The sequence below is a fragment of the Boleophthalmus pectinirostris genome, unplaced genomic scaffold, assembly GCF_026225935.1.
Source record: "Boleophthalmus pectinirostris isolate CB_2022bp ecotype Guang Dong unplaced genomic scaffold, ASM2622593v1 HiC_scaffold_18, whole genome shotgun sequence".
NCBI classification, from domain to species: domain Eukaryota; kingdom Metazoa; phylum Chordata; class Actinopteri; order Gobiiformes; family Gobiidae; genus Boleophthalmus; species Boleophthalmus pectinirostris.
In genome coordinates, this window is record NW_026571133.1 from 9561139 (window position 1) to 9583888 (window position 22750).

The following is a 22750-nucleotide window of genomic DNA, read 5'->3' on the forward strand; positions in this document are numbered from 1 at the left end:
ACATGTTCATAAAGTATTTCACAGTGAATAATATTAAAAAATGCATAATTTTGTCTCACAATTGTAACAATACAATTGCAATATATATACATGAAAAAGTATATTATATATTGTATTTTTTCAATAATGACAGTTGTAAATAAAATCCCTTTACATTTCTGGCAGGAATCAAATTGGTGCAAAGAGGACATCATGGACTAGAGCTCAGTAGTCATCATGAAATGGATACTCTGGATGGTCAGCCCACCTGTGTTGATCAATTTCAAGTAATAAAAACATGAACTCTGAGGTTGAAAGAGATTGTGGAAAAACAAAAGGTTTGTACTTACATGAGCAGCTCAACAAAACGTATGTTCTTGTTCAGGCCCTCTATCGTCTTCATCTCATCCTCAGAAAGACAGAAATCAAATATCTGTCAGAGTGATGACAAAATGTTAATTTAGCAACATATTGATAAGTCAAATGTGACCCACAAACCTCAAAGTTTTCTTTTATTCGAGCAGTGTTGAAACTTTTGGGGATGACCACTACTCCTCTTTGGACATTGAACCTCAAGGCCACCTGAGCTGTGGTCTTATTGTGCTTTTTAGCAATAGATACAAGCACTTCATCCTCCAACATTGGGGGGCATTTGAGATTTACCCTGTGAGAAACCATTGTTATTTACCAGGCCAAATCTTATTTACAATGTCACACTGGTTTAACAAGAGGACCCCGTTGAAAACGAGATGGTGACACATCTCAAAGGGCTTATCCTCCAAACAAATAAATTCAAATTCAAACAATTCAGAGTTTAAACTTTGCAGTGAAAAAATTCCTAGCAAAGATTCAAAAGGTCAAGGAATGATTATGAATTCAGACAACTGTATTTGAGGGCTTGAAAATATTTGTGTTGAATATTTAAAAGGTGAAATATAAAATTTTTAAACTCACTCAAAATGTAAACCTAAAAATTCAACAACTGAAGTTCAAAATGAAATTAGTTAAAACCTGAAAAAATTTAAAACGAAAGATTCTGTGGCATTTAAAATTTAAAATCTGATGCAACAAATAATCCGTGTGCATGTCACCTGCACTCTCCACCAGTCACATTATATTACAAAACATATGTTATAGTTGCTTGAAGTGTAATAATTATGACTTTAGACAGATACATCTAGGTTAGGGTATGACTGACCACCTAACTTCACCATTTTTCTGTCATTTATTATTCTGAGCCAATCACAGATGATCAAAATCTTCATTTATAACTTGTTTAAAATGTTGTCTTACCATGCTGGGTCTCTGGATGTCCCCAGAGGGCTGTATCCCACTATCACAATACTGTTTTGACGACAGTACTCCAGTAACTTTGGCTGAGTAAAATAGGGATGGCATTCAACCTGTTCCCAAAATGAAACATGCATTATTAAAACTGGGATTATAAGTTCTCGCTCTGTTGATATGATATGATCAAAAGTACAAAACACTCCCTTAAGCACATATCGGAGTGTTCTCTACCTTTGTGCTTAAGCACACTTTGTGCTTGTTATTACCTTATCAGAAACATACCAGGAATTGTGTTTTTGTTTTTTGTTTTTTGTTTCATTCACACAGGTTTGAGTAATCCTTTATTAGTCTATATATCCAAAGCTCAAATTATTTTTATATTATTATTTTTTCTGATATAGCTAATGTCTATCTCTGCTGTATTAAGTTTGTACACCTCAATATATGCTGTTTAAGGAATAAGGTGAATTGAATTGAAGACCTGTACTGAAATTAAATCGGTATTTGTGCATTATCTGAAACCCATCTAGGTGATGAAACAGAAAATGGAATTCTAAATATCCAGGGCTATGGCTTACACAGAAAGTAGAGATCAAAATACGGGAGAGGTGTAGCTTTTTATGTCCAAAACAAAAGACTGGATGTCTAATGAAACAGAAGTTTCAAGTTAACATCACTCACACAAAAGGTTTTGTGTAAGGGCTGTTACAGACCCACAAATTCAAATTATTGCAAGTTAGAAAATATTGATATAATGCTTGATAATATATGTGAAACAAAACTGAAAATTGTGTTTGCAAGAGATTCAAATATGGCTAAACAAAAAGTGCCCTGTTAAATAAATGCTGACTACAATTACCAACATATGTCATTTGAAACAAATGGTGACAGAACCTACCAGACTGGGCAAACATTACATGGGTCGTGGTGGCGCTTCAACCTGCATTGATCATATCTATGTATCTGAACCCAATCTCTCCACCAAAGCTGCATCTATACATTTTGGTCTTAAAATGTTCATGTCAATCTGCGCTACATGATCCATTCATATTCATAATATAGAGCCTGACTCCAAATTTGCCCCTGTAACTGCTGGCATCACGAGTTTCATTAGACTGGAGCCAGTCTAATGAAGCAGTCTATGTATCTGAATCCAATCTCTACACAAAGCTGCATTTACCCACTGGATGCAGTGACCACAACATTGTGCAAATTGTCAAAAATGTGACCGCACCCAAAACACGCCCTAGAATTACACAAATGAAGCATTTATCAACAACATTCAGAAATTAAACTGGGACAGTGCGTTACTTGAGGATACGGAGACTGCAATGGAAAAGTTTTCTTTAATGGAAGCTTCTCAGATGCTTTGGAGCTGGAGTGTGGTATTCTGCAGGAAAGCTACCTCGGCCCATTAATGTATTACATTTTTACAAATGACCTCTGGCCCTGAAAAAACTAGTCATTTGCTCAGATGGCACATCAGTGTACACAGCTGTCTTCTCTTCCGGCAGACTGAATAAACTGCTGAAGGAGGAACTAAAGTCTCTGGAGAAGAGTAGACTAAAGGGCTACCCTAAATTCATGTATGATCATTTAAAACAGAATTCAGAATCACATAGACACACGACGGGTTAATGCATTCCAAGAGCCCAGTCTAACTTTCTTCAACAAAATCAGATAGAGCTATATACCAAATGAATGCTCTCATCCCAATATCCCAATATAACTCTTGCATGTCGTGTTTATAATTATACTAATAGGAATACAATGCTTGTTAATTTTACTTGAAATTTAGATAAAATTTATTAAATAATTTTTATGTAATCATGCAATTATGTAAGGATATAAGGTAAATTAATTCATACTATACTATTCCATTTTTAAGACATGTGCTCATGAATTTTAAACTGTAAAGTGTTTTTAAATAATGGACCACAGGAGGATTAGCTGGCCCTTGGGTACAGCTAATGGGGATCCTAATGAATAAACAAATAAACAGCCTAAATATGTAGGGTTTGTATGTTCAACATGTAAATGAAACAAAACACAGCTCTGGTATGTTTTGATGTGGAAATAACATTATAATTTAGATCAGAAAATAAATTTAAAATAAATTGGAGTTTTTTCTTGTGACCCTATGTTACTCAGTGCAACAGTGCAGTATTTAAATGTGCATTGCGTAATTTTTCTGGTGGAGGATTCATCAAATGCTTTTCTCCATAGCTTTGTCTGGAAAGTTTCACAATACTGTATGGCATTAAACCTTTCTATCTTCATGGAGACCAAACCAAACCAAGTTACAGGTCAAATCCTTAAGATGCAACCCCATTCACAGTCAGAATGCCTGTTTTTCTCTGGGTTTTTGAGCTAAAAAATTACAAAGTGTACCTTTCACAATAGGTTAATTACATTTTTGCTTACCTGATTTAACACTGGCCTGTGCTTAAGACCAGGTTTGGTAAGGATTAACTCCAACTGCCGCTTGTTAAAGTTTGACACACCGAGAGATTTCACCAGTCCAGCGTCCTTGCATGCCTCCATGGCCTGTATATTCAAAGGGACATTTTACAAGCAGAAATATAAGCCCACTACAAAGAAATACCTTTGTTTGCAAATCCAGGTAACACAATCTCTGTCATCACAATGCAAACATTTCCAACCCAATTTCAGTAATAAAAGAAAAGCTTGATATTCTATACTAACCCTTTTTTTTTAACAATAGAATGCAATCTCAACAATAAATAAATAACACTATCAGTTTTTAATTTCACCGTATTATTTTACATCAGTTCACTATTAATAAATACAATTCTAATATATGTAAGGGGAAAGACCTGCACACACTGGATTACTGGACATTTTACAAGCTGAAATATAAGTCCACAACAAAGAAAAACCTTTGTTTGCAAATCCTGGTAACATGATCAGTCTAATACTAATACTAAAATTTCCAAAGCAATTTCAGTAATAAAAGAAAGGCTTGATAACCTATACTCACCCTTTTTTTTTTAAATAATAGAATGTAATTTCAGCACTCAGTTATAGTTATCTGTTTTTCTTTCTACCATAAAATTTTACATCAGTTTGACTATTGACAAAGACAATTTTAAATTAATTAAGCATCATCCAATTACGTCCCATCTGTATTTTTTGAGTATCAGTGATCATTAAAATATTAGTATTAGGTTTGATAATAGTTTTAGTGTTGATTATTATCTGGGTTTTTTTTTTTTTTTTTTTGACAAGCCTAGTTAAAGATATACTGTTTAACATTTCTGGTTGAGGGTCAGCCATCTACTTGCTTTGCCTGGGATGTTCCACAGTATAGCATTAAACAATCTTGTATGGATTCAATTACAGGTGTTTTTATTTCTCACTACAACAAAAACCTGGTCAAAACTTAAGTGGCTAAAGTTTAATTTGAAAATAGCCTACTATTTTATCAACAGCGATTGTTTCAGATCACAACATATTTGTTCTAGGGGTGGACAATACTGACATAAAACAAAAATAGATTTTTCCTAGTAACAATATTCATTCAATAGTATGTCAATCAAACAAAATGTGCTAAAACATGTCTTTAAATGTAGTAATTGAGGTTTAAAGGGCCCATATTACGCTATTATCTGATCTGTTATAAAGTTATTTCTTCATCAAAAACATACCAGGAGTTACACTCCACCCTGTGATGTCATATAGTAATACAGGAAGTGGTCCACTGTGTTTTTAAACTCCACACATCTTCACTGGAATCATTTGGATAACGTCAGACCTGGAATTGCTAATCTCAACTCAATAAAAAGGAAAAAGGAACTTGAAAACTATCACGCCATGACATCACAAGGTGGAGCTGAGCATTTTAAGATTTGGATATGCATTCCAGAATGCCAGAATTCCTTGAATGTTGGCAACATTTTGATGAACTAACAACATTATAACATGATTAAAAGCTCACAAGAGTCAATTTTGCATAATATAGGACCTTTAAGTATCACACAAATGTGAAATGACATTCAGAAATATCTAACCTTTGTAGCATCATTTGGAAGATTATATAATGCTATTTCCTTGTTAATTTTGGCAGAGTGCAGCCAAAACTGTCACGGTATGAAAGAAAGACAGGCCTGTAGATAAGAATCTACAGTACAATCATAACAGAATACCTAGTGGACCTGATCGTTCTTTATGCATCACTTCATTCACGATATTATTAATATGTTAATAACACCTACCCATGTCTACCCTGCCTCCATCTTGGCCCATAATATTACTGAGATGGAGGCAAGTCAAATTGCTCTTTGGCTGCAATTCTGTTGTAGACTATAATGAATTGCACAATTGCTGAGGATCATAGACTGAACATGGACTTGTTTTAAGTGGTGGAGCATTAACCCACTATTTACTCACCTCCCATGTAGCCCGTAGGTCTGTTTCATGATATAAATATTTTCCATTGTCATCTTTGGGGTAGTATGTATCTCCAGGCTACAAAACAAAATGTAAGCCATTACTTATGCACTTTGAGGTAAATGTTTGGACAGACCATTTTCAATGCATTTTTCTTTATGTTTGCAACTTTCTACATTTGACATACACACTGAAGACATCAAACATATGATGCAAGAAATATGGAATTATGTAGCAAAGAAAAGTTAAATGGCTTTAATGTTTATGTTTTATATTCAAATCCTCAAAGTAGTCACCATTTGCTTTATCAGCAATGATGCAAATCCTTGGCCTTCTCTCAATGAGCTTCTTAATGAAAATGCCTGGAATGGTTTTCACATTAGAGGTGTGCCTTCACAGGATTAAGAAATGTGCAAAGCAGTGGACAGAGCAAAAGGTGGCTATTTTTAGAAATCTAAAATTTACCAAGTTTTGAGTCATTTTGAGATTATTCTTTGTTTGCTAAATTACTTGTATGTCATTTGTAGTTTTGATGCCTTCAGTGAGAATCTGTAAAAAAACAACAACATTGAAATAAAGTGGGTCCAAACTTTTGACTGGTTATTTAGATAGGCCTACAGCCTAGAATGTTGCATTAACATATTGTATGTAAGTAAACCTTGAAAGCAGTGGGCATCTCCACAATATAAAGATCAACAAAGTCCAACTTCAGCAATTCTAACGTTTTTTCCAAAGTTGGACGAACAAGATGAGGTGGATGAAATGTATTCCAGAGCTGAAACAAAGATTCAAAGTGCAAGACGTATGTTTAGTGAATGCCCTATGCAACTATGTCAAAGTTCAAACGCACCTTTCCACAGTAAAAAATGTCCTCTCGCTTCACAGTCCCATCTGCAATCTTGTCCCTTATGGCTTGTCCCACCTCATCCTCATTAAAATAGACCATAGCTCCATCAATGTGTCTGTAACCCGTTTCAATTGCCACTTTCACAGCGTTATATGCAGTTCCTTTAGGGGTCTGAAGGGAAATGCACATAAACATATTCACGATAGATGTTTGCAAATGCAGAACTTGCAACGACCCAATAGCCTACCTGACGGGGATTCGCGTACGTCCCTAGTCCAATCAGCGGGATTTTATTTCCATCACTTAGAGGAATAGAGTGTCTCTCGGCTGTTAACTCCATAGTGCAGGTCCGCTTAATGTGAAATCCTGAATTTGGGTGGTCAGTCTTGATAAAGCTATGAGAAGAACAGACATTAGAAAACAATTCGAAAACAATTTTCCTCTGTCTATAGCTCCTCCCAATATACTCCCACATATCCGTGCCACACACACACACACACACACACACACACACACACACACCACACACACACACACACACACACACACACACACACACACACACACACACACACACACACACACACACACATACACACAGGCACCCCCATGCACGACCTTGGCCCACACTGGACGCTGCAAATGCCATTAAATAAAATAAGTATTTTTAAGACTAATTGCTGTTATTTTGTGTAGTAAATAAGTCGCCTAATTATAGTTGCAAAAAAGCTCAAGAACAAACCAAACTATTGCATTATGGACATTGTCCGACCGCTTTTTTATTAATGGTTTGAGGATACTTTTGATGGTTCATGTCATCCATTAATTTGAAAAGGTAATATTAACAACAACAAAAACATCAACAACAACAGCAAAGAACTCAGTGATCCTCCAGATTTTGCAAGTTGCTATTTATTAATCTGTTGATATGGCTGTGCAATCTTAAACACTAAACTATCAGCATAAACCTCTTAATACCACGTAATGATTGCATATTAAAAAAAAAAAAAAAAAAAAAGAAAGAAAAGAAAAAAAGTAATCTTATTTTTTCCATTCGCGTATTTTCACAATCGCCTAACCTGTGCAATGTTTGGTCTGTCCGGGATTCCGTAGCTCCGAGGCCGCGGTGTCGTTTGGGTAACAACACAAATGTAGCTTTGAGCTGTTTAGGTTTTCGGCTAATAACCACGGTTTATTAACAGTAGAATGAATCAGGATTTTTATTTTAGTTTCAGAAGTAAAGGTTAACCTTGTTGTAAATATGTATCGTCAAAGAGTTCCGAGAGGATAACCCATTGTTCTTAAATAAGATCTATGTAAATTGGCTGAGCTAGCGGCTACTTTAGCTTTGAGAGGAAAACATCCAGCTGTTACTTTGAAGCTCACATTTCGTGATAAAGTAGTCAAGAAATCATGTACTATGTAATGGCAATCACAAAAGCCGCTGCCTGACGCGTTTGCTCGGACAGATATCCCGAGAATCGGTTTAATTGTGTGAAAGCTGAAGAACCCTTGGGACCTTACAAACATGGAAGCAAAAACTGAGAATGTTGACAACGACGACATTGTGATCATTGTGGAGAATGAAGCGGAGAGTTTGCCAGCAGAGGAGGAGAGGCTCAAGCAACAAGGGGCCTTTGGTCTAATGGACACTTGTCCCATCTGCAAACTGAGTTTCCACAACAGAGAGCCTAAACTCCTCCCGTGTCTTCACTCCTTCTGCAAAAGATGTCTTCCAGCTCCGTACAGGAGCGCAGAGCCGAGGAGGGACCTGCAGACGCATCCTGATAATGCCAAACCACGTGAGAAATAATTATTGTCAGAAATTTGACGAATGGAGAAAGCTAGTGAGCTAAACACTGTAGTTTTTCAGTTGGTATAACGACTTTCTATCGGCGAATAAAATGCAGCTTTTCTTTCTTGGGTCTAGGCACTTAAATTAATTATCAGGTTCATCATTTGTGAATTTACCTTTTGGATATTTCATGGCAAAGAACGGTGTAATCAATAGGAAACCAGTATGAATCTGGAATCTTATGATTTTATGGTATTTTTTTTAGGTGAGGATAATTTAGTATAATATAAAAGTTGGGTATTATAATAGTGTCCTTAAGCAATATTGCATATAAAGATATGTTTGAAATCAAAGCATGAAACACTTCCAGACTTCTGTTTGCATTAGATTAGTCTGTGTAGTTATATTTAAGTTTGTGTTTAAAAGGGTATAGTCCATCTCGGTTGCAAACTATATCTTTTTGTATTATCATGTTTCAGTGGGTGCAATCCTATGTCCTGTATGCAAGCAGGAGTGCTGGGAACTAGATGTGTTGGATAACTTCTTTGTCAAAGACTCTGCGGAAGCCCCAAGCAGCACAATGGAAAAAAACAGCCAGGTTGGTGCATTGTCTCATCTCTTGCCTTCCTCCCTGTAATCAGTGTTTTTAGTTTTCAGATGAGAGAACTACATTCAGTAAAATCCAATGGAAATGGAGGGCAAAATTCAGATCAGTTGCAAATTTATGCAGTATGCAAATTTGATTCTTGTGTGTTTATTATGCACAAGAATCAAATTTGCATAATCTAGGACTTCACTTTCACTTTTTTGAATTACCTTGTGTACGAATTATGTTATTCAAATAACCTTGCCTTGTGAATAGGTGTGCATGAGCTGTGAAGACAACACAGAAGCGACTGGTTACTGCATTGAGTGTGTGGAGTTTCTGTGCGTTACATGCATTGAGGCTCATCAAAGAGTCAAGTTTACAAGAGATCACACAATTCGCCAGAAGCAAGACATGTCTCCAGGTAGCGTGTTTCTAATGTTTTTTATGTTGTGTGTTTTTCAAGATGTAATAATTAAAAACCTATACATCATTTTTTTCCAGAATCATTAGACATCTCCACACAGCGACCTGTGTTCTGTGATATTCATAAACAGGAACCTCTCAAACTCTTCTGTGAAACATGTGACCGGCTCACGTGTCGAGACTGTCAGCTCCTCAGACACAAGGATCACAAGTAAGAGAAAAACTGTGGATGGGTGTTTTTGTCTGATGTCAGTAGTGCAATTAGTTTGTTTGCACATTTGAATTAAATGGAAGTTCTTTGTGATGTTCACCATTTTGTGGAGCAGCAACCACAAGGATTTCACAGGGGTTCAGAAACTCTTTTCCAAGTTTTGTCTTTATTCAAGTCCAGTTTAGTATTAAGGTAGACTTGGTTTAGTCTTACTCTAGTTGTTTTCATTTAGTCATGGTCTAGTCCTGGGTTAAGTTACAGGTTGGATGCCAGTTTGGTCTCATTTTGGTGTGAATGCAGTCTTAGTAAAAGTTGCTCAAGCTGTTTTACCAACAGATGCAACTTCAGTGTAGGACTACTTCACTACTTCTTTAAGCTCTGAGGGAAATGCTTTATGCACATTTTCTAAATATATTTGAAACTGTATTATTAATTACTATGTCTTTACCTTTAGCTACCAGTTTCTAGAAGATGCATACAGAAACCACAAGCAGTATCTTGAACATATGACACAGCAGTTACAAGAGAAAAGAAAAACTATTGAGGAAGTGTCCAACTACATCACAAATGGGTAAGATCAATTATTATAATGGTAATGATAATGATGATAAAAGTGTGGATGTTATCTCCATTGATTAAAGGTCCTATATTACACAAAACGGACTCTCGTAAGCTTTAAGTCATGTTATAATGTTTCCTGCTGAAAAACATACCTGAGTAGTGTTTTGTTTCATTCACACATGTTTGAGTAACCCTTTATTATTAGTCTATCTGCATCTCCAAATCTCAAAATGCTGTCTTCCACCTTGTGCTGTCATGAAGTGGTAGTTTTTCATTTAACAGCTGCATTTAGTTCAGTAGAGATTGTCAGAAATTATCCAAATGATTCTAGTAAAGATGTATGCAGGTTAAGTGTCAAGAAGATCACAGCCTAATTATGCAGGGTTTGTGTGTTAAATATGTGTGAATGAAACAAAACACAATTTCAGGTATATTTGTGATGACTAGACAACATAACATAGATCATAGAATAGCATTGTATGTGCCCTTTTAAATACTGGTATCTATGCATTTTTTTCCCTTTGTAGACTTCAACAGGTTGAAGAAAATCGAAAGGGCGTCACGAATGAAATAAAAAAATCTATCTGTAACCTCATAATGGAGATAAACCGAAAAGGCAAGATACTCATTAACCAGCTTGAGGTATGTTCACATTGGAAACATAATTGGAAATTCATAATATAATAATAATAATAATAGACTAAGTATTTGTACATTGATATTTTTGTACTTTTACCCTCAGGCACTAACCAAGGATCATGAGCTGGGTTTGAAAAAGCAGCAGGATGATGTGAGCTCTTTAAGCAAACATTTGGACCATGTTATCAGGTTTACTAAATGGGCCACAGCCAGTCACAGCGGAACAGCTCTTCTTTACTGCAAAAGATTGGTAAGACTTGCTACAGTACTCTTCCAATTGTGAAATGTTTAAAATAATAATAAAAATACATTTATGCATGAGTTCTAATCAGCGCTTTTAAAAAGAAAGTCATATACGGTTTACAAAGGCAAGAAAAAGACACTAAACGACTGCAAAATAAACTAAAAATAACTGAGACATTATTGGAAATTGTACACAATGTAGAACAAGTTAGTTTTTAAAGTACTATATTACACAAAATTGACTCTTGTGATTTTTAAACCATCCTGTTACCTCATCAAAACATACCTGGAGTTGTGGTTTGTTTCATTCACATATGTTTCATGTAACCCTTTATTATTGGTTTGTCTACATCTCCAAAACTCAAAATGGTCTGTTCCACCTTGCAATGTCATTAAGTGGTAGTTTTCAAGTTAACAGCAAGAATTGTCATTATTTGGATCTCTCAGACCTGTCTAAATTCATTCTATACATTTCTATATAATAAGAAATGTATTACGGTAACTATACTATACTATTTTGTATTGTTTGTGTACAGTGTTCACATGCATTCCACTATGTTTTTAAACTCTCTCTATATATATACACTTTCATTAGAATCATTTGAATATTTCAGCTCTGGAGTTTCCAATCTGCACAGAACTAAAGGAAAAGGTAGCTTTTAACTTGAAAACTACTGCAAGGTGGAACAGAGCATTTTAAGCATTGGAGATGGAGGCTGATAATAAAATAGTTAGTCAAACATGTGTGAATGAAACAAAACATAACTCCAGTTATGTTTTGAGTAGGACATTATAACATGACTTAAAGCTTACAGGAGTCAATTTTGTGTAATGTAGGACCTTAAAGTCACAGGTTTAACCTTTCTTCCTATCCTTCCCCAGATCTTGTATCAGATTCATTACTTGATGCGTTCCAACTGCAGCCCGTCGTTAATCCCTCAGAGTTCAGTTCGATTCCAGTGCCGCTCTGGATTTTGGGCTACAAATGTAGACCTTGGTAAGAAAGTTTTGAATACTAATGTGTTAACTTTAAGGACTTTAGAGATTTTGTCACAAGATCACTTGAGATAAAATTGCCACAAGATTCCATGTGTTTATATTTAGATTGGACAAAAAGGGGTTAAGTGTTTGTGAGTTACATCTCTTATAGTCCCAAAATGCAGGACTAGAATAGCAACAAAATATGAATTAAAAAAAATAAAAAAAATTGTGAGGACAAAATTGGAAACAGCCATCGCAAAATGTATAAAAATCTCATTTTGTCTCGTTCTCGTAAATCCAATCTCGTATCTCATCTCGTCTTGTGGAAATTGAGTCTCGTCCCATGACTAGTTAACTGTGTTTGTTACAGTTAGAATGTTAATAATGTTTTCATTCCTATTTAAAGGCACTATATTCTGCTTAATTCACTTGTTGATGTGAAATGTTGTTCCCCCATCAAAAATATATCTAGATACATACACAATTGTGATACATTCTGCCGCCTCCTCCTTGATCTTGTCAAGTCACTTAGTTTTGCTATTCTATTTTATTTTTTCTGTTGAATTATTCGTATTCCCTTCCGACACAGTTCATTTCAGGTTCTCACGATTATGTAAAATATCCCACAAATGATTATTGTTTTTTGTCCCATCTATATTGAGCAGAGATGGGTAGTACTCAGTCACATTCACTCACTTACATTTACTTGAGATCTAAATTCACTTTTACTTCTACTTAATATTTTTTATAACAATACCCTAAAAAATTATGTGATGTTGTTATTTTTGATGATTTTTCTACCTAATGGCTGGGTTGGCGTGAGACTGTTGGTGTGAAAGTGCAGTTATATCTGTCACAATAACACTTTTTAAACCGTATTATGCAGTATTGCTACAGAGAAATATCTATATACACCTACTTTCTTACTTGAACTCACTTTTTGCCACTGAAACAAAGCAGGATGGTCATTATAAACATAACCAATATACAAAATAGAAAAAACAATAATCCAAATTACTGGGTCAGAATGCCCCAGAGTCTTGTTTGTCCAATAGTGATCCAGTGCATATTTACCAGTTGGGTCATTTTAACCTTATTTTTACTGTGTACTCCTCCCACTGTGATTAAAGGCACACTCACACTAGGACTTTAGAACCGTGCTACTGTACAAGGGTCTATGGCTGCTCACACCTGCAATAAAAGTTAATTTTAAAGCTTTTACAGTACAAGAAAACAGTCTTCCTCTTAACTTAGATTTAGACTTGGACAAAATGTATAATACAAGAGAAATAAGAGAAATTGAGAAATAAGAGAAAAGAAATAAGAGAAATTGCTTGGAGACGGTACCACACACATCACATTATATTACAAAAACAAAGAGTAAAAAACAAATATAAAAAGGTCATAGTAAATTCTGAATAAGTAGCAATAAAAATAGCAAGCGAATGGTGTCAAATGAGGCATAAATATATAAATGTATGTGTACAAGTAAAGTAAAACTAGAAATATAGTAATATAAATTTGTATATAGAGACTATTATCCGTTAAATAATTGTGAGTTGTTTCACAGTTGTGGGGAGTATTATAGTATGAATGTAGTCCTGTATTTCTCACTGTTTGAGTGGAGCTGCCTGTTGGAGAATGAGCTCCTCTGTCCCTCTTTAGTCTGGTGCAGGGAGTGAGTTGTTGTACAGTTGTAGGGAGTATTATCTGTCCCTCTATAGTTTGGTGCAATGGGTCAGTAGGAGTGTCTATGATGGAGAGCAGTTTGTCCAGTGTTCTCCTGTCCGTCACTGTGACAAATGTCTTCAGCTTACAGTCTATCACATGAGCAGCTAAAGAGCAAAGACATAAAGACAAATAAATATAAATAATACAAATAAAAATACAACAAATTGAAATACAGTACAATTAATTAAAAGAAAAGTTGTTGGTAGTAGTAGATTGTTTTTAATTAATTAAAAGTGTACTTTTAAAGGCCTAAACTTAGCTTTCGATTAGGCTTTACCTCTTTGACCTCTTTGCCTTCAATGATAGTCCGTGCCCCCCAAAGAAGGCCCGTTTACCTGCTTATGAGCTTCATCAACCATTGGCCAGAGTCTAATGCCCATCTCTTTTTCTTTTTTTTGACAAGTCGTATCCAAACTTGAGCTTCAGGGCACAAATAAAGTTGTTATTCTTTGATTCTCTTCATACTGCATCCCCTGTGTATCTGGCAATGAATCACCGGGCAGATTTTCTTTTCCACTCTTTGACTGAGTGACCCTGTGACTCGCGCTGATGTGGTAGAGCAATCCCTCTGCTCTGGCATGACAGTGTGACAGAAGTCAATCATGCAGTGCTTAATGTTCTCACCCTCTTGCTCCGGCAGGTTCCAGCACCTGTAATAACTCTTCATTTTATTTATCATTGTGTTTCTGGTGGAGGGTCCGTCAAATGCTTTTCTCTGTGGAGATACTTTTGCTTTGTCTGGAATGTTTCACAGTATGGCATTAAGCCTTTCTATCTTCACGGAGACCAAACCAGACCAAGTTACAGATCAGATCTGTGGAGAGACAATCTCGCTCACAGTCAGAATCCCTGTTATTTATATGTACTTTTGAGATATAAAACCACCTGTAATTTAATAAATGTAAAATTGAGCTGTTAAATGTCACACTGTCCTAAAGAGAAAGGGATGCTATAAAAAGTCAAAAGCCTTAAAGATACTGATGTCGTCCTTTTATAAAAATTGATTGTGTCTCAGCAGTTATCAGGCTTATTCCAGTGTTTTGTCTGTTTGGATATAAGTGAGCAAATTAGTTTGTAATCATAGGACTGCATTAGGCCTCCAATTGTCAAGAAGTAACTTGTCTTAATTTGACTTTAGTAATAAGGAAATAATTCCTCTCTTCATGGTGAGATCTGTTTGCACTCTTTAGAGGCTTCTAATAACAGTGAAATACTCTTGGCTCCTGAATTGTGTTGTCAGATCTATTATTAAGAGTAGTGGCACAGCAGTCAGTAAGAGGGGAAGGTAGAATCTCATAGATAACTAGCCAACAATTGATTCTGGAGCATTCCAAATGTTCCATGTGTACTGGATTTTGTTTGAAGTAAAAGTTCTTCAAACGTCAATAAGGTCGAGAGGGTTAGCGACGTTTGTAGCTACACAGTTTGAGCTCAATGAGTTATGCTGTACAGGAACATTGTTCGTTAAAATCTCCCGCTACAATAATTTTATCAATTAAATAAAATTTATATTATAAGCAATTTTCCAGTCTTCTGTCATCTGCTGTAGATTAGTAAATAACCTTTTATTTTTTGTCCTGTTATTAAACCCATAGACATTTCCCAGTATATATTTGCTTTTTTTTTATCATTAACCAATGTCCTTCATTATCACTTTTTTTATCTTGAACTTTACTCTCAAATTGATTTAAGGAAAATTGCAACACCAGCTGAGTGAGATGTACCATGAGAGAAAAACGTATTTCTACTCCCCCATTGCGTTTTCCAAAAAATGTATATCGTCATTAGTAAAGTGTGTCTCTTGGAAGAAAAAAAACTGTTTACTTTGTTGGTTGTGTCGTAAAAATTAACTTACGCTTAGTGCCATTTCTTAAGCCTCGAACACTTAAAGTAAATAAGGATAATACCATAAAAAGCCAAACCTCCTTGTCAAAGCTTGTCCTCGTCAGATTTCAGAAGCTAAGCAAGGTCAGGCCTGGTTTGTATATGAATGGACAAAACACTCATTGCCTAATATGAAAGTAATGTGGTGGTGGTCGGAGGGGCCGATGGTGCAGATTTGCAGCCTCTTCCATCAGTCTGCCTCAGGGCAGCTGTGACTACAATTGTATTTTACCACCACCAGATATGGAATGAAGGAATAATGCACCAAGCTGTAAAGCGATTCCGACCATCTGGAGAATAAAGAAATATACAGTCCCTGACAAAAGTCTTGTCGCTTATCCATTTTGTAGAAACAAAAGCTTATAACTTAACTTTAAATTAATCGATTGGTTTTAGAAATGTCTCATATGAAAGCTAAAACCCTCCCAAATTATGCTCAATAAACTAAAATAAATTTGCTTCACTGAAAAAAGATTGATAATTTAATGAACACAGAAAGGTCAGATTTTGGCAAGACAAAAATTTTGTCGCCTACAGAAAATTGAACAAATAATTTACTTCAAATACAAAAATATGTTGCATAACGTCAGTGAATTAAGTAGTGGTGCTGTGAGATCCATATTTAATATCTTGTATGACTTCCATGAGCTTGAAGGACGCATCCATGCAATTTGACAATGATTCATACAATTTGTTGATGAAGTCATCAGGAATAGCAAAGAAATCAGTCTTACATGCTTCCCAGAGTTCATCAAGATTCTTTGGTTTTGCCTTCCATGCTTCCTCTTTCATTCTACCCCAGACATGCTCAATGATGTTCATGTCTGGTGACTGGGCTGGCCAGTCCTGGAGCACCTTGATCTTCTTCTCCTTGAGAAACTTTGATGTAGAGATAGAAGTATGCGATGGAGCACCATCCTGCTGCAAAATTTGACCCCTTTTATGGTTGGGAATGTAAGAGATAGCTAATACTACTTGATATTTAAGGCTATTAATATTGCTTTCCACCCTGCAAATGTCTCGCACATCCCCATACTGGATGTAACCCCAGGCCATTATTTTTCTGCCACCAAACTTAACTGTTTTCTGGGTGAATCTTGGATCCATGCGGGCTCCAGTAGGTCTCCTGCAATATTTGCGGCGGCTGTGATGTAATTCAACCGAGGATTCATCTGAGAAATCCACCTTCTGCCACTTTTCCAGTGTCCATCCTTTTAGCAGGCTGTGGGCCTTGGCAAATGCCACATGGTTTTTTAATTGCCTTTTGTTTAGTGCTGGTTTCTGTGCACTGATTCAACCATGGAGGCCATTTCGAGACAGAATTCTACAAACTGTTGTGGTTGACACAGGGACTTGAGGTGACCAGGCCTGGTGGAGCTCTGCTGCATTGGAAAAGGGGCTGGCCTTGGATTTTCGAATCAACAAACGGTCCTCCGGAGCAGTTGTCTTGCGGGGTCTGCTGGACCTGGGCTTGTCAAAAACATCTCCAGTCATTTCAGATCTTTTTCTTATTCTTTGTACTTGACGCTGAGACACATTGAAGGTGTCAACCACCTCAGCAGTGGATCTGGTCTTCAGCCTCTTGATAATTAACGCTTTGGTCTCAGGGTGGATCTTAGTCATGTTGTCAGAGGTCAAGTTGCAGTTGATGTGAAGGTCTGGTGTGCTGGGGGTCTTTTTTATACACACCCACTAATTGATTGATCAGTAACTGACCACAGGTGAGGCTGTAATCTAGGATTGGGTGCATCATATGACAAGGCGACAAGACTTTTGTCTTGCCAAAATCTGACCTTTCTGTGTTCATTAAATGATCGATCTTTTGAAGCAATTTTTTTTTGTATATTGAGCATAATTTGGGAGGGTTTTAGCTTTCATATGAGACATTTCTAAAACCAATCAATTAATTTAAAGTCAAGTTATAAGCTTTTGTTTCTACAAAATGGATAAGCGACAAGACTTTTGTCAGGGACTGTATAAGACTAATGCATTATCTTTATTATTCTATCCGGTCAGCTCTTGCATTTGGCTTATTGAACTGCCAGTTGGTCGCATAGTTTAGTACACCATTGTCTCATAAAGATGCTTTTCCTTGTTTTTTACCGTTTAAAAAGTGTAAAAAGATGCGGAAGCAAAATCTCTTGTTTTTTAGTAAGGTAACAACACCAATATTTCAGCCAAGCACAGTGAGCACCCAGCCCTCATGTCACTCACACCTGCACTGTGCTAAGCATCAACAGCACTGTTTGTTTACATGTCAGACACAGACAGAGCTAATGCTTTTGCAGATAAAAAGCCTTAACGACATGAAACAACAAACAACACACAACACTTTAATTATAAAACAGATATTACGTCACAACAGTTACTCTTTAAGTTACTCTTACTTAAGTAGGACCTTTTCCAAATTTTCCTTTTTTACACTTACTTAAGTAATTCCTTTGATCACTACCTTTTACTTCTACTTGAGTAATGTTATTTTGAAGAAACAATACTCTTGCTTAAGTAGTTTTTGGCTACTCTACCCACTTCTGGATTTGGGCCTTATTTATGGAAGATGGTGCTTCATATGAATAGTTTTTACTGAAGAGCAAAAATGACCTCATTCTCATGCCCTACTTTATCTCGTTATCTGAGATGGTGTATTCTTACTTGTACATTTATATTTTGCCATCTTGTTCTGATAAATTTATCTTCTCCTAGCCTAGAATTTATAATCACACATTTTATTATGACATTCTTTTCCATAATCTTGGTCTCTCCACAGTATCACGTGTGTGACAGTGACTCAACAAGTGACTGTAAAAACCCATTTTAAAATAAACCAATAGATTACACATTACATACTAGGGATGGGCATTCGATGAAATTTTCTTAATCGATCGTCTGAAGAATTAACGATCGATTAGCGATTAATCATCAACATTTTTATATTAAAATGATCATCATTATTATTACTATCTGCACTACTAATCTGCATGAATAAATTCAACTTTTCGACATATAAACCGTAACCACTCTAGAGCCACATCAGCCCGTTTGACATTATAATGTGTTTAATTCAGTTTTGCGCAACTCTCACAGAAACTAAAACTTCATGGCTAATTTGCATAAAGTAAGCAAAGATAAAAATACAGCTCTTGTGCGCTGATGCCATCAACTTCTGTCGGATTAAAAGACATGACTCAGTGGAATACAGGTTAGTGTGACCATATTTGCATTTGTCAAAACCAGGACACCGTACGGGGGGTGGGAGGTGGGGACTCGTCATCGACATTGCGCGACTCTCACCTGGCAACACTTTTTCCCACTGAACAACGAAACATATGTGCTGCTTTGTACACTGTGCACATGGCCTCCCACTTGTCCCGACCGGAACAGAAAGCGTGGAATTTCTTGTACAAGTCATCTATGCACTTCAGTACGTTGCAGGCTGACTGACTGTTTGTGTCTCGCTCCTTCTGAGTGCAGAGAGCTACATGTACAGACCCCTGTTTGGTCACGCTACGCACAGCAACTTACATTTGGTTTGTCGATTAAATTGAACGTAATCGTTGAAATTCTTAATGATTAATCGACTAATCATGCCCATCCCTATTACATACACATAATTTTTTTGTGATTGGGTCAAATTAGATCTGTCTATTTTGGCTTCGTTCATAAACCTTTTGAATTCATTTATTTGAGCAGAGACAATGCACCAAAGACATTCCCCTTATCAAAAAAACAAAATGTTATGTGCCAGGTTTTAGCAAAAAATATTACTTTCCTCTTGCAGGTTGATGTCACATTTACAGTTGAGACGTTGCCGCAAACATCATCAACATTACTTGGGGGTGTGATGGTAACTCTAGACTCTGCTCTGTCTGAATCTTTGCTAGGCTTTAAGATGAGCCTTAGTTTAACACAATCTGACCAGAAAGAGTTGACTTGGTTGGAACTACAATGGTTGAGTTAATTTGTGCTGTTTAAAATGTTTCTCACACATAAAATTACGTTAGCCAGCAGTTTTTTCAGTTTGGCACGCTCACCTTTTTATTGAAAATGAAACACCTAAACAGGTCAATGAACACTTGTATTGATCACAGGCTCTGTTATTTAAATTCATTTTTTGTCAGATCTTAGATTCAAATTAGAATTAATGAGAATTGCCCCTGATCAGACTCACCTTGTAGAATGACTATGATGCCGTCTAAAACACTATACTGTTTTTCAGGTACTCTGGTTGTGGAGAGGGGTACGGCTCGCCCCCCTCTGACAAACCCAACAGTCGGCCCCAGAATCGAGGCGCCCCCAAGTGGACTTACAATGTCAGCTCAGCAACGTCAGACTACACTAGCTCAGCTCCAGATGCAGGTACAAGTCTACTTTTGGAATACTGGCCTTTCTTGGGACTAGGGCTGCACGATTTTGGGGGGAAAAAATCACTTGCAATTTTTCGGATATGTACTGCGATTAAGTTCAGATTTGTGATATGTTTTACAAGTAACATTCTCTTCTGAGTGCGCAAACATGCATATAACTCTATTTTCTGATCTATGTTATAATGTTGTTTCCTCATCAAAAACATGAGCTGCGTTTTGTTTCATTCACACAAATCCTGCATATTTAGGCTGAGTTTTTTTTATCAAACAGAAAACACTCTGTTCCACCTTGGGATGTCATGTTATAATACAGGAAATGCTCCACTGTGTTTTTAAACTCCATACATCTTTACTAGAATCATTTAGACGATTTCCAGTCTCTTCTAAACAAAAGGTAAAAGGCGCTGTTAACTTGAAAACTACCACTACATGACATCACAAGGTGGAACAGAGTATTTTCAGCTTTGAAGATGTAGACAGAGTAATAATAAAGGATTACTCAAAGATGTGAATGAAACAAAACACAACTCCAGGTCTGTTTTTGATGAGGTAACATGGCTTAAAGCTTATAAGAGACAATTTTGCCTAATATAGGCCCTTTAACATTTGAGAGGAGACTGAAATACGTAGAAATATGAACTATGAATACAAGAGTCTTATGAATTTCAGAAAATGTTTGTATGGGTCTAAACTACAGACTTTCTATTATCTAAATATTTGCAGGCTTTCGGATTTGATAAATGCGGCAACTCAAATTGCAGTTTTGATACTATTGTGGTATATTGTGCAGCCCTACTTGAGACAAAGCACTCTTAAGGTTTCCTGCACATTTCGCAAATACAACGTCTCCTATTCCTATGTGTAAGGTGGACAAAATCTCCCAACAGCCCCCTAGGCAGCCTGCTCCAAACCAATGGCCGTGGTATCAAAATATGCGCCTCCCGGGACCCCTTGGCTCTCCAAACACGAGGCCTGTCCACGGAGGCTCTTCCCCGTCCCAGTCCGGAGCAGCTCCCACTTTAGTTCAGATGGGACGGAGGTATGGGAGCGCTCAGACCGCGACAAGGAGCCCCACGTCCACCATGTTCAACAGCAACAGTTTTCCTCCTCCTCAGGTAAGTGCATACGTGAGCACAGGTTTGTTTCAGATAATGACCTGTGCATTATCTGAAACATCTCAAAGCCACTAACCTCTCCTTTGAAGGTAGTGAGGTACAGATCTTAGCCAGAGAAAGGAAATGTTTTGAGAGGGGAGGCAAAGTGTAATTTTTGTAAGAAAGGACACTTCATCTTTGAACAGGAACAGGGGGGCTTAGACGTCATCGATCTTCTGTTTGTAACTCCGTTCTCTGACCTAAAGCAAAACAGGGTAAACAGTAGTAAAAGCCAGTATGCTGAGAGGTGTAAGCGCACCCATCAGGGGCCTAGATCATTATATTAATATGACTGCAGCACAGTTCACTCTTATGTAATGTACAAACAGAAACTTTAATCAAATAGGTCTGTTAGTTTCAGTGTAATTGGCTCCTCCCTTCAGATAGATATAAGGCAGTGTCTTATGGGTCTCAGGGTTCACAGGGTCAAGGAAATTGAAATAGTAATTTCCCAGGCCTAGAAAAGTATCTCTTTTACGCAACTACAGTGTTCTCTTAAGTTATCATTAGGCTATTATGAGTATTTCGGAACGTATGCACCTTTTGTTTACTTTAATTTAATTTAATTTACCTTTTGTGTATTTTGAATGTTAAAACTATAATACCAAACCATGAGGTGAGTGGAAAGGGTTAACATATCATATTTATCCCTAAAAGTATGATCAATTCTATACATGTAGGGTGCCTTAAAGTCATGGAAGATTTACTTTAGGTCGTGAAAAAGTAATGGAAAAGTTTAGAAATTTTGTCAGTGAAAAAGAATGGGAACCTTGGGGTCTTTTTCACTGTTTTACTTATTTGTTGTTTTTAGTTGTTTTTATTATGTTTTGATTTTATTACATTTCTTTGTTTATGTAATGTGCTGTAAAAATAAAGTGGATTGGATTGGCAATCTGACCAGAATTGAAGCTGCTTGGATGAGGGGCAAAAACATTTGTCCAGTTGACATAAAAAGCTTTTTCTTTTGCTATCCTGTCCAGAATATTTACTCATCTAAATATGTGTAATTTGCTTTTTAGTCATTATCTATCCTGTGTTAATTCCAAAAAGAAAAAAGAACCGTTCAGACATCGAAAAGCAGATATCATTAAAGTACTGCTATTGAAAAAAATCTAATGGTACTCAGACCTATAGATCTTCAACTTCTTTTAGCCTTTTACTTACACACACTTACTTTTACATATTTTATATTTTACTTCCACCTCACGGGGGTAATGAATGAATTTGTGTGTTCTTGAATCTTGAATCATATTGGATGTTTGGACTTTATTCACATGCAGTCCTTGAGAGCTCTTATGCAAATACCTGCAAATACCAAACTATTGTTCTGTTTTCAGAGCGTTCCCCGGTACACACAGCCACTCCAGCCTGGAACAGTTACACAGGCTTCGCTACAGCAGGTACGCCAACGTTTACTGGTCATCTTTACAAGTTTTGAGTTCAAACGTTGATGTGGAAAAATGTTGTTTAACCACTGAATGAAATGAAGATCTTTTGTTTATACTTTATGTTTTAAGCTTTAAGAGAAAGCATACAAAAACATCTCAAAAACCATATGCAGAAAGTCACACACAATAATATACATAATGATGGCAGTAATATTAGTTAGTTATTATCCCCACTATCCTTAAAAAATAGAACAAATTAAT

At 36.5% G+C, this 22750-nt stretch overlaps 2 protein-coding genes across 5 annotated transcripts in view; one reads left to right on the top strand and one right to left on the bottom strand.

Moving 5' to 3' along the window:
* LOC110164799 (aldo-keto reductase family 1 member D1-like) lies at nt 1-8180 on the bottom strand. 3 transcript variants are annotated; one of them, XM_055153720.1, is made up of 11 exons: nt 8051-8180; nt 6774-6921; nt 6530-6697; nt 6338-6454; nt 6190-6228; nt 5680-5757; nt 3694-3816; nt 1273-1382; nt 478-643; nt 330-412; nt 1-247 (listed from the first exon to the last, which is right to left on the bottom strand). In XM_055153720.1, the coding sequence occupies exons 2-11, from the start codon at nt 6864-6866 to the stop codon at nt 205-207; spliced, it is 1020 nt and encodes a 339-aa protein (XP_055009695.1). In that variant the 5' UTR covers nt 6867-6921; nt 8051-8180; the 3' UTR covers nt 1-204. The 3 variants fall into 3 exon arrangements, with proteins under 3 accessions (XP_055009695.1, XP_055009694.1, XP_020785587.2); XM_055153719.1 differs by lacking the exon at nt 8051-8180 and having other exon boundaries at nt 6774-6983; XM_020929928.2 differs by lacking the exons at nt 6190-6228; nt 8051-8180 and having other exon boundaries at nt 5-247.
* The window catches only part of trim24 (tripartite motif containing 24), a 25142-nt gene continuing 10036 nt past the window's right edge, over nt 7645-22750 (top strand). The window contains exons 1-11 of one of the 2 annotated variants that reach the window (XM_020930189.2): nt 7645-8328; nt 8801-8919; nt 9184-9331; nt 9412-9544; nt 9999-10115; nt 10633-10747; nt 10848-10994; nt 11870-11984; nt 19800-19939; nt 20814-21062; nt 22439-22501. In XM_020930189.2, the coding sequence (XP_020785848.2) occupies nt 8055-8328; nt 8801-8919; nt 9184-9331; nt 9412-9544; nt 9999-10115; nt 10633-10747; nt 10848-10994; nt 11870-11984; nt 19800-19939; nt 20814-21062; nt 22439-22501 (1620 nt within the window). In that variant the 5' untranslated portion in view covers nt 7645-8054. The remainder of the gene's footprint in view (nt 8329-8800; nt 8920-9183; nt 9332-9411; nt 9545-9998; nt 10116-10632; nt 10748-10847; nt 10995-11869; nt 11985-19799; nt 19940-20813; nt 21063-22438; nt 22502-22750) is intronic. The other variant, XM_055153718.1, reaches the window with a different exon arrangement.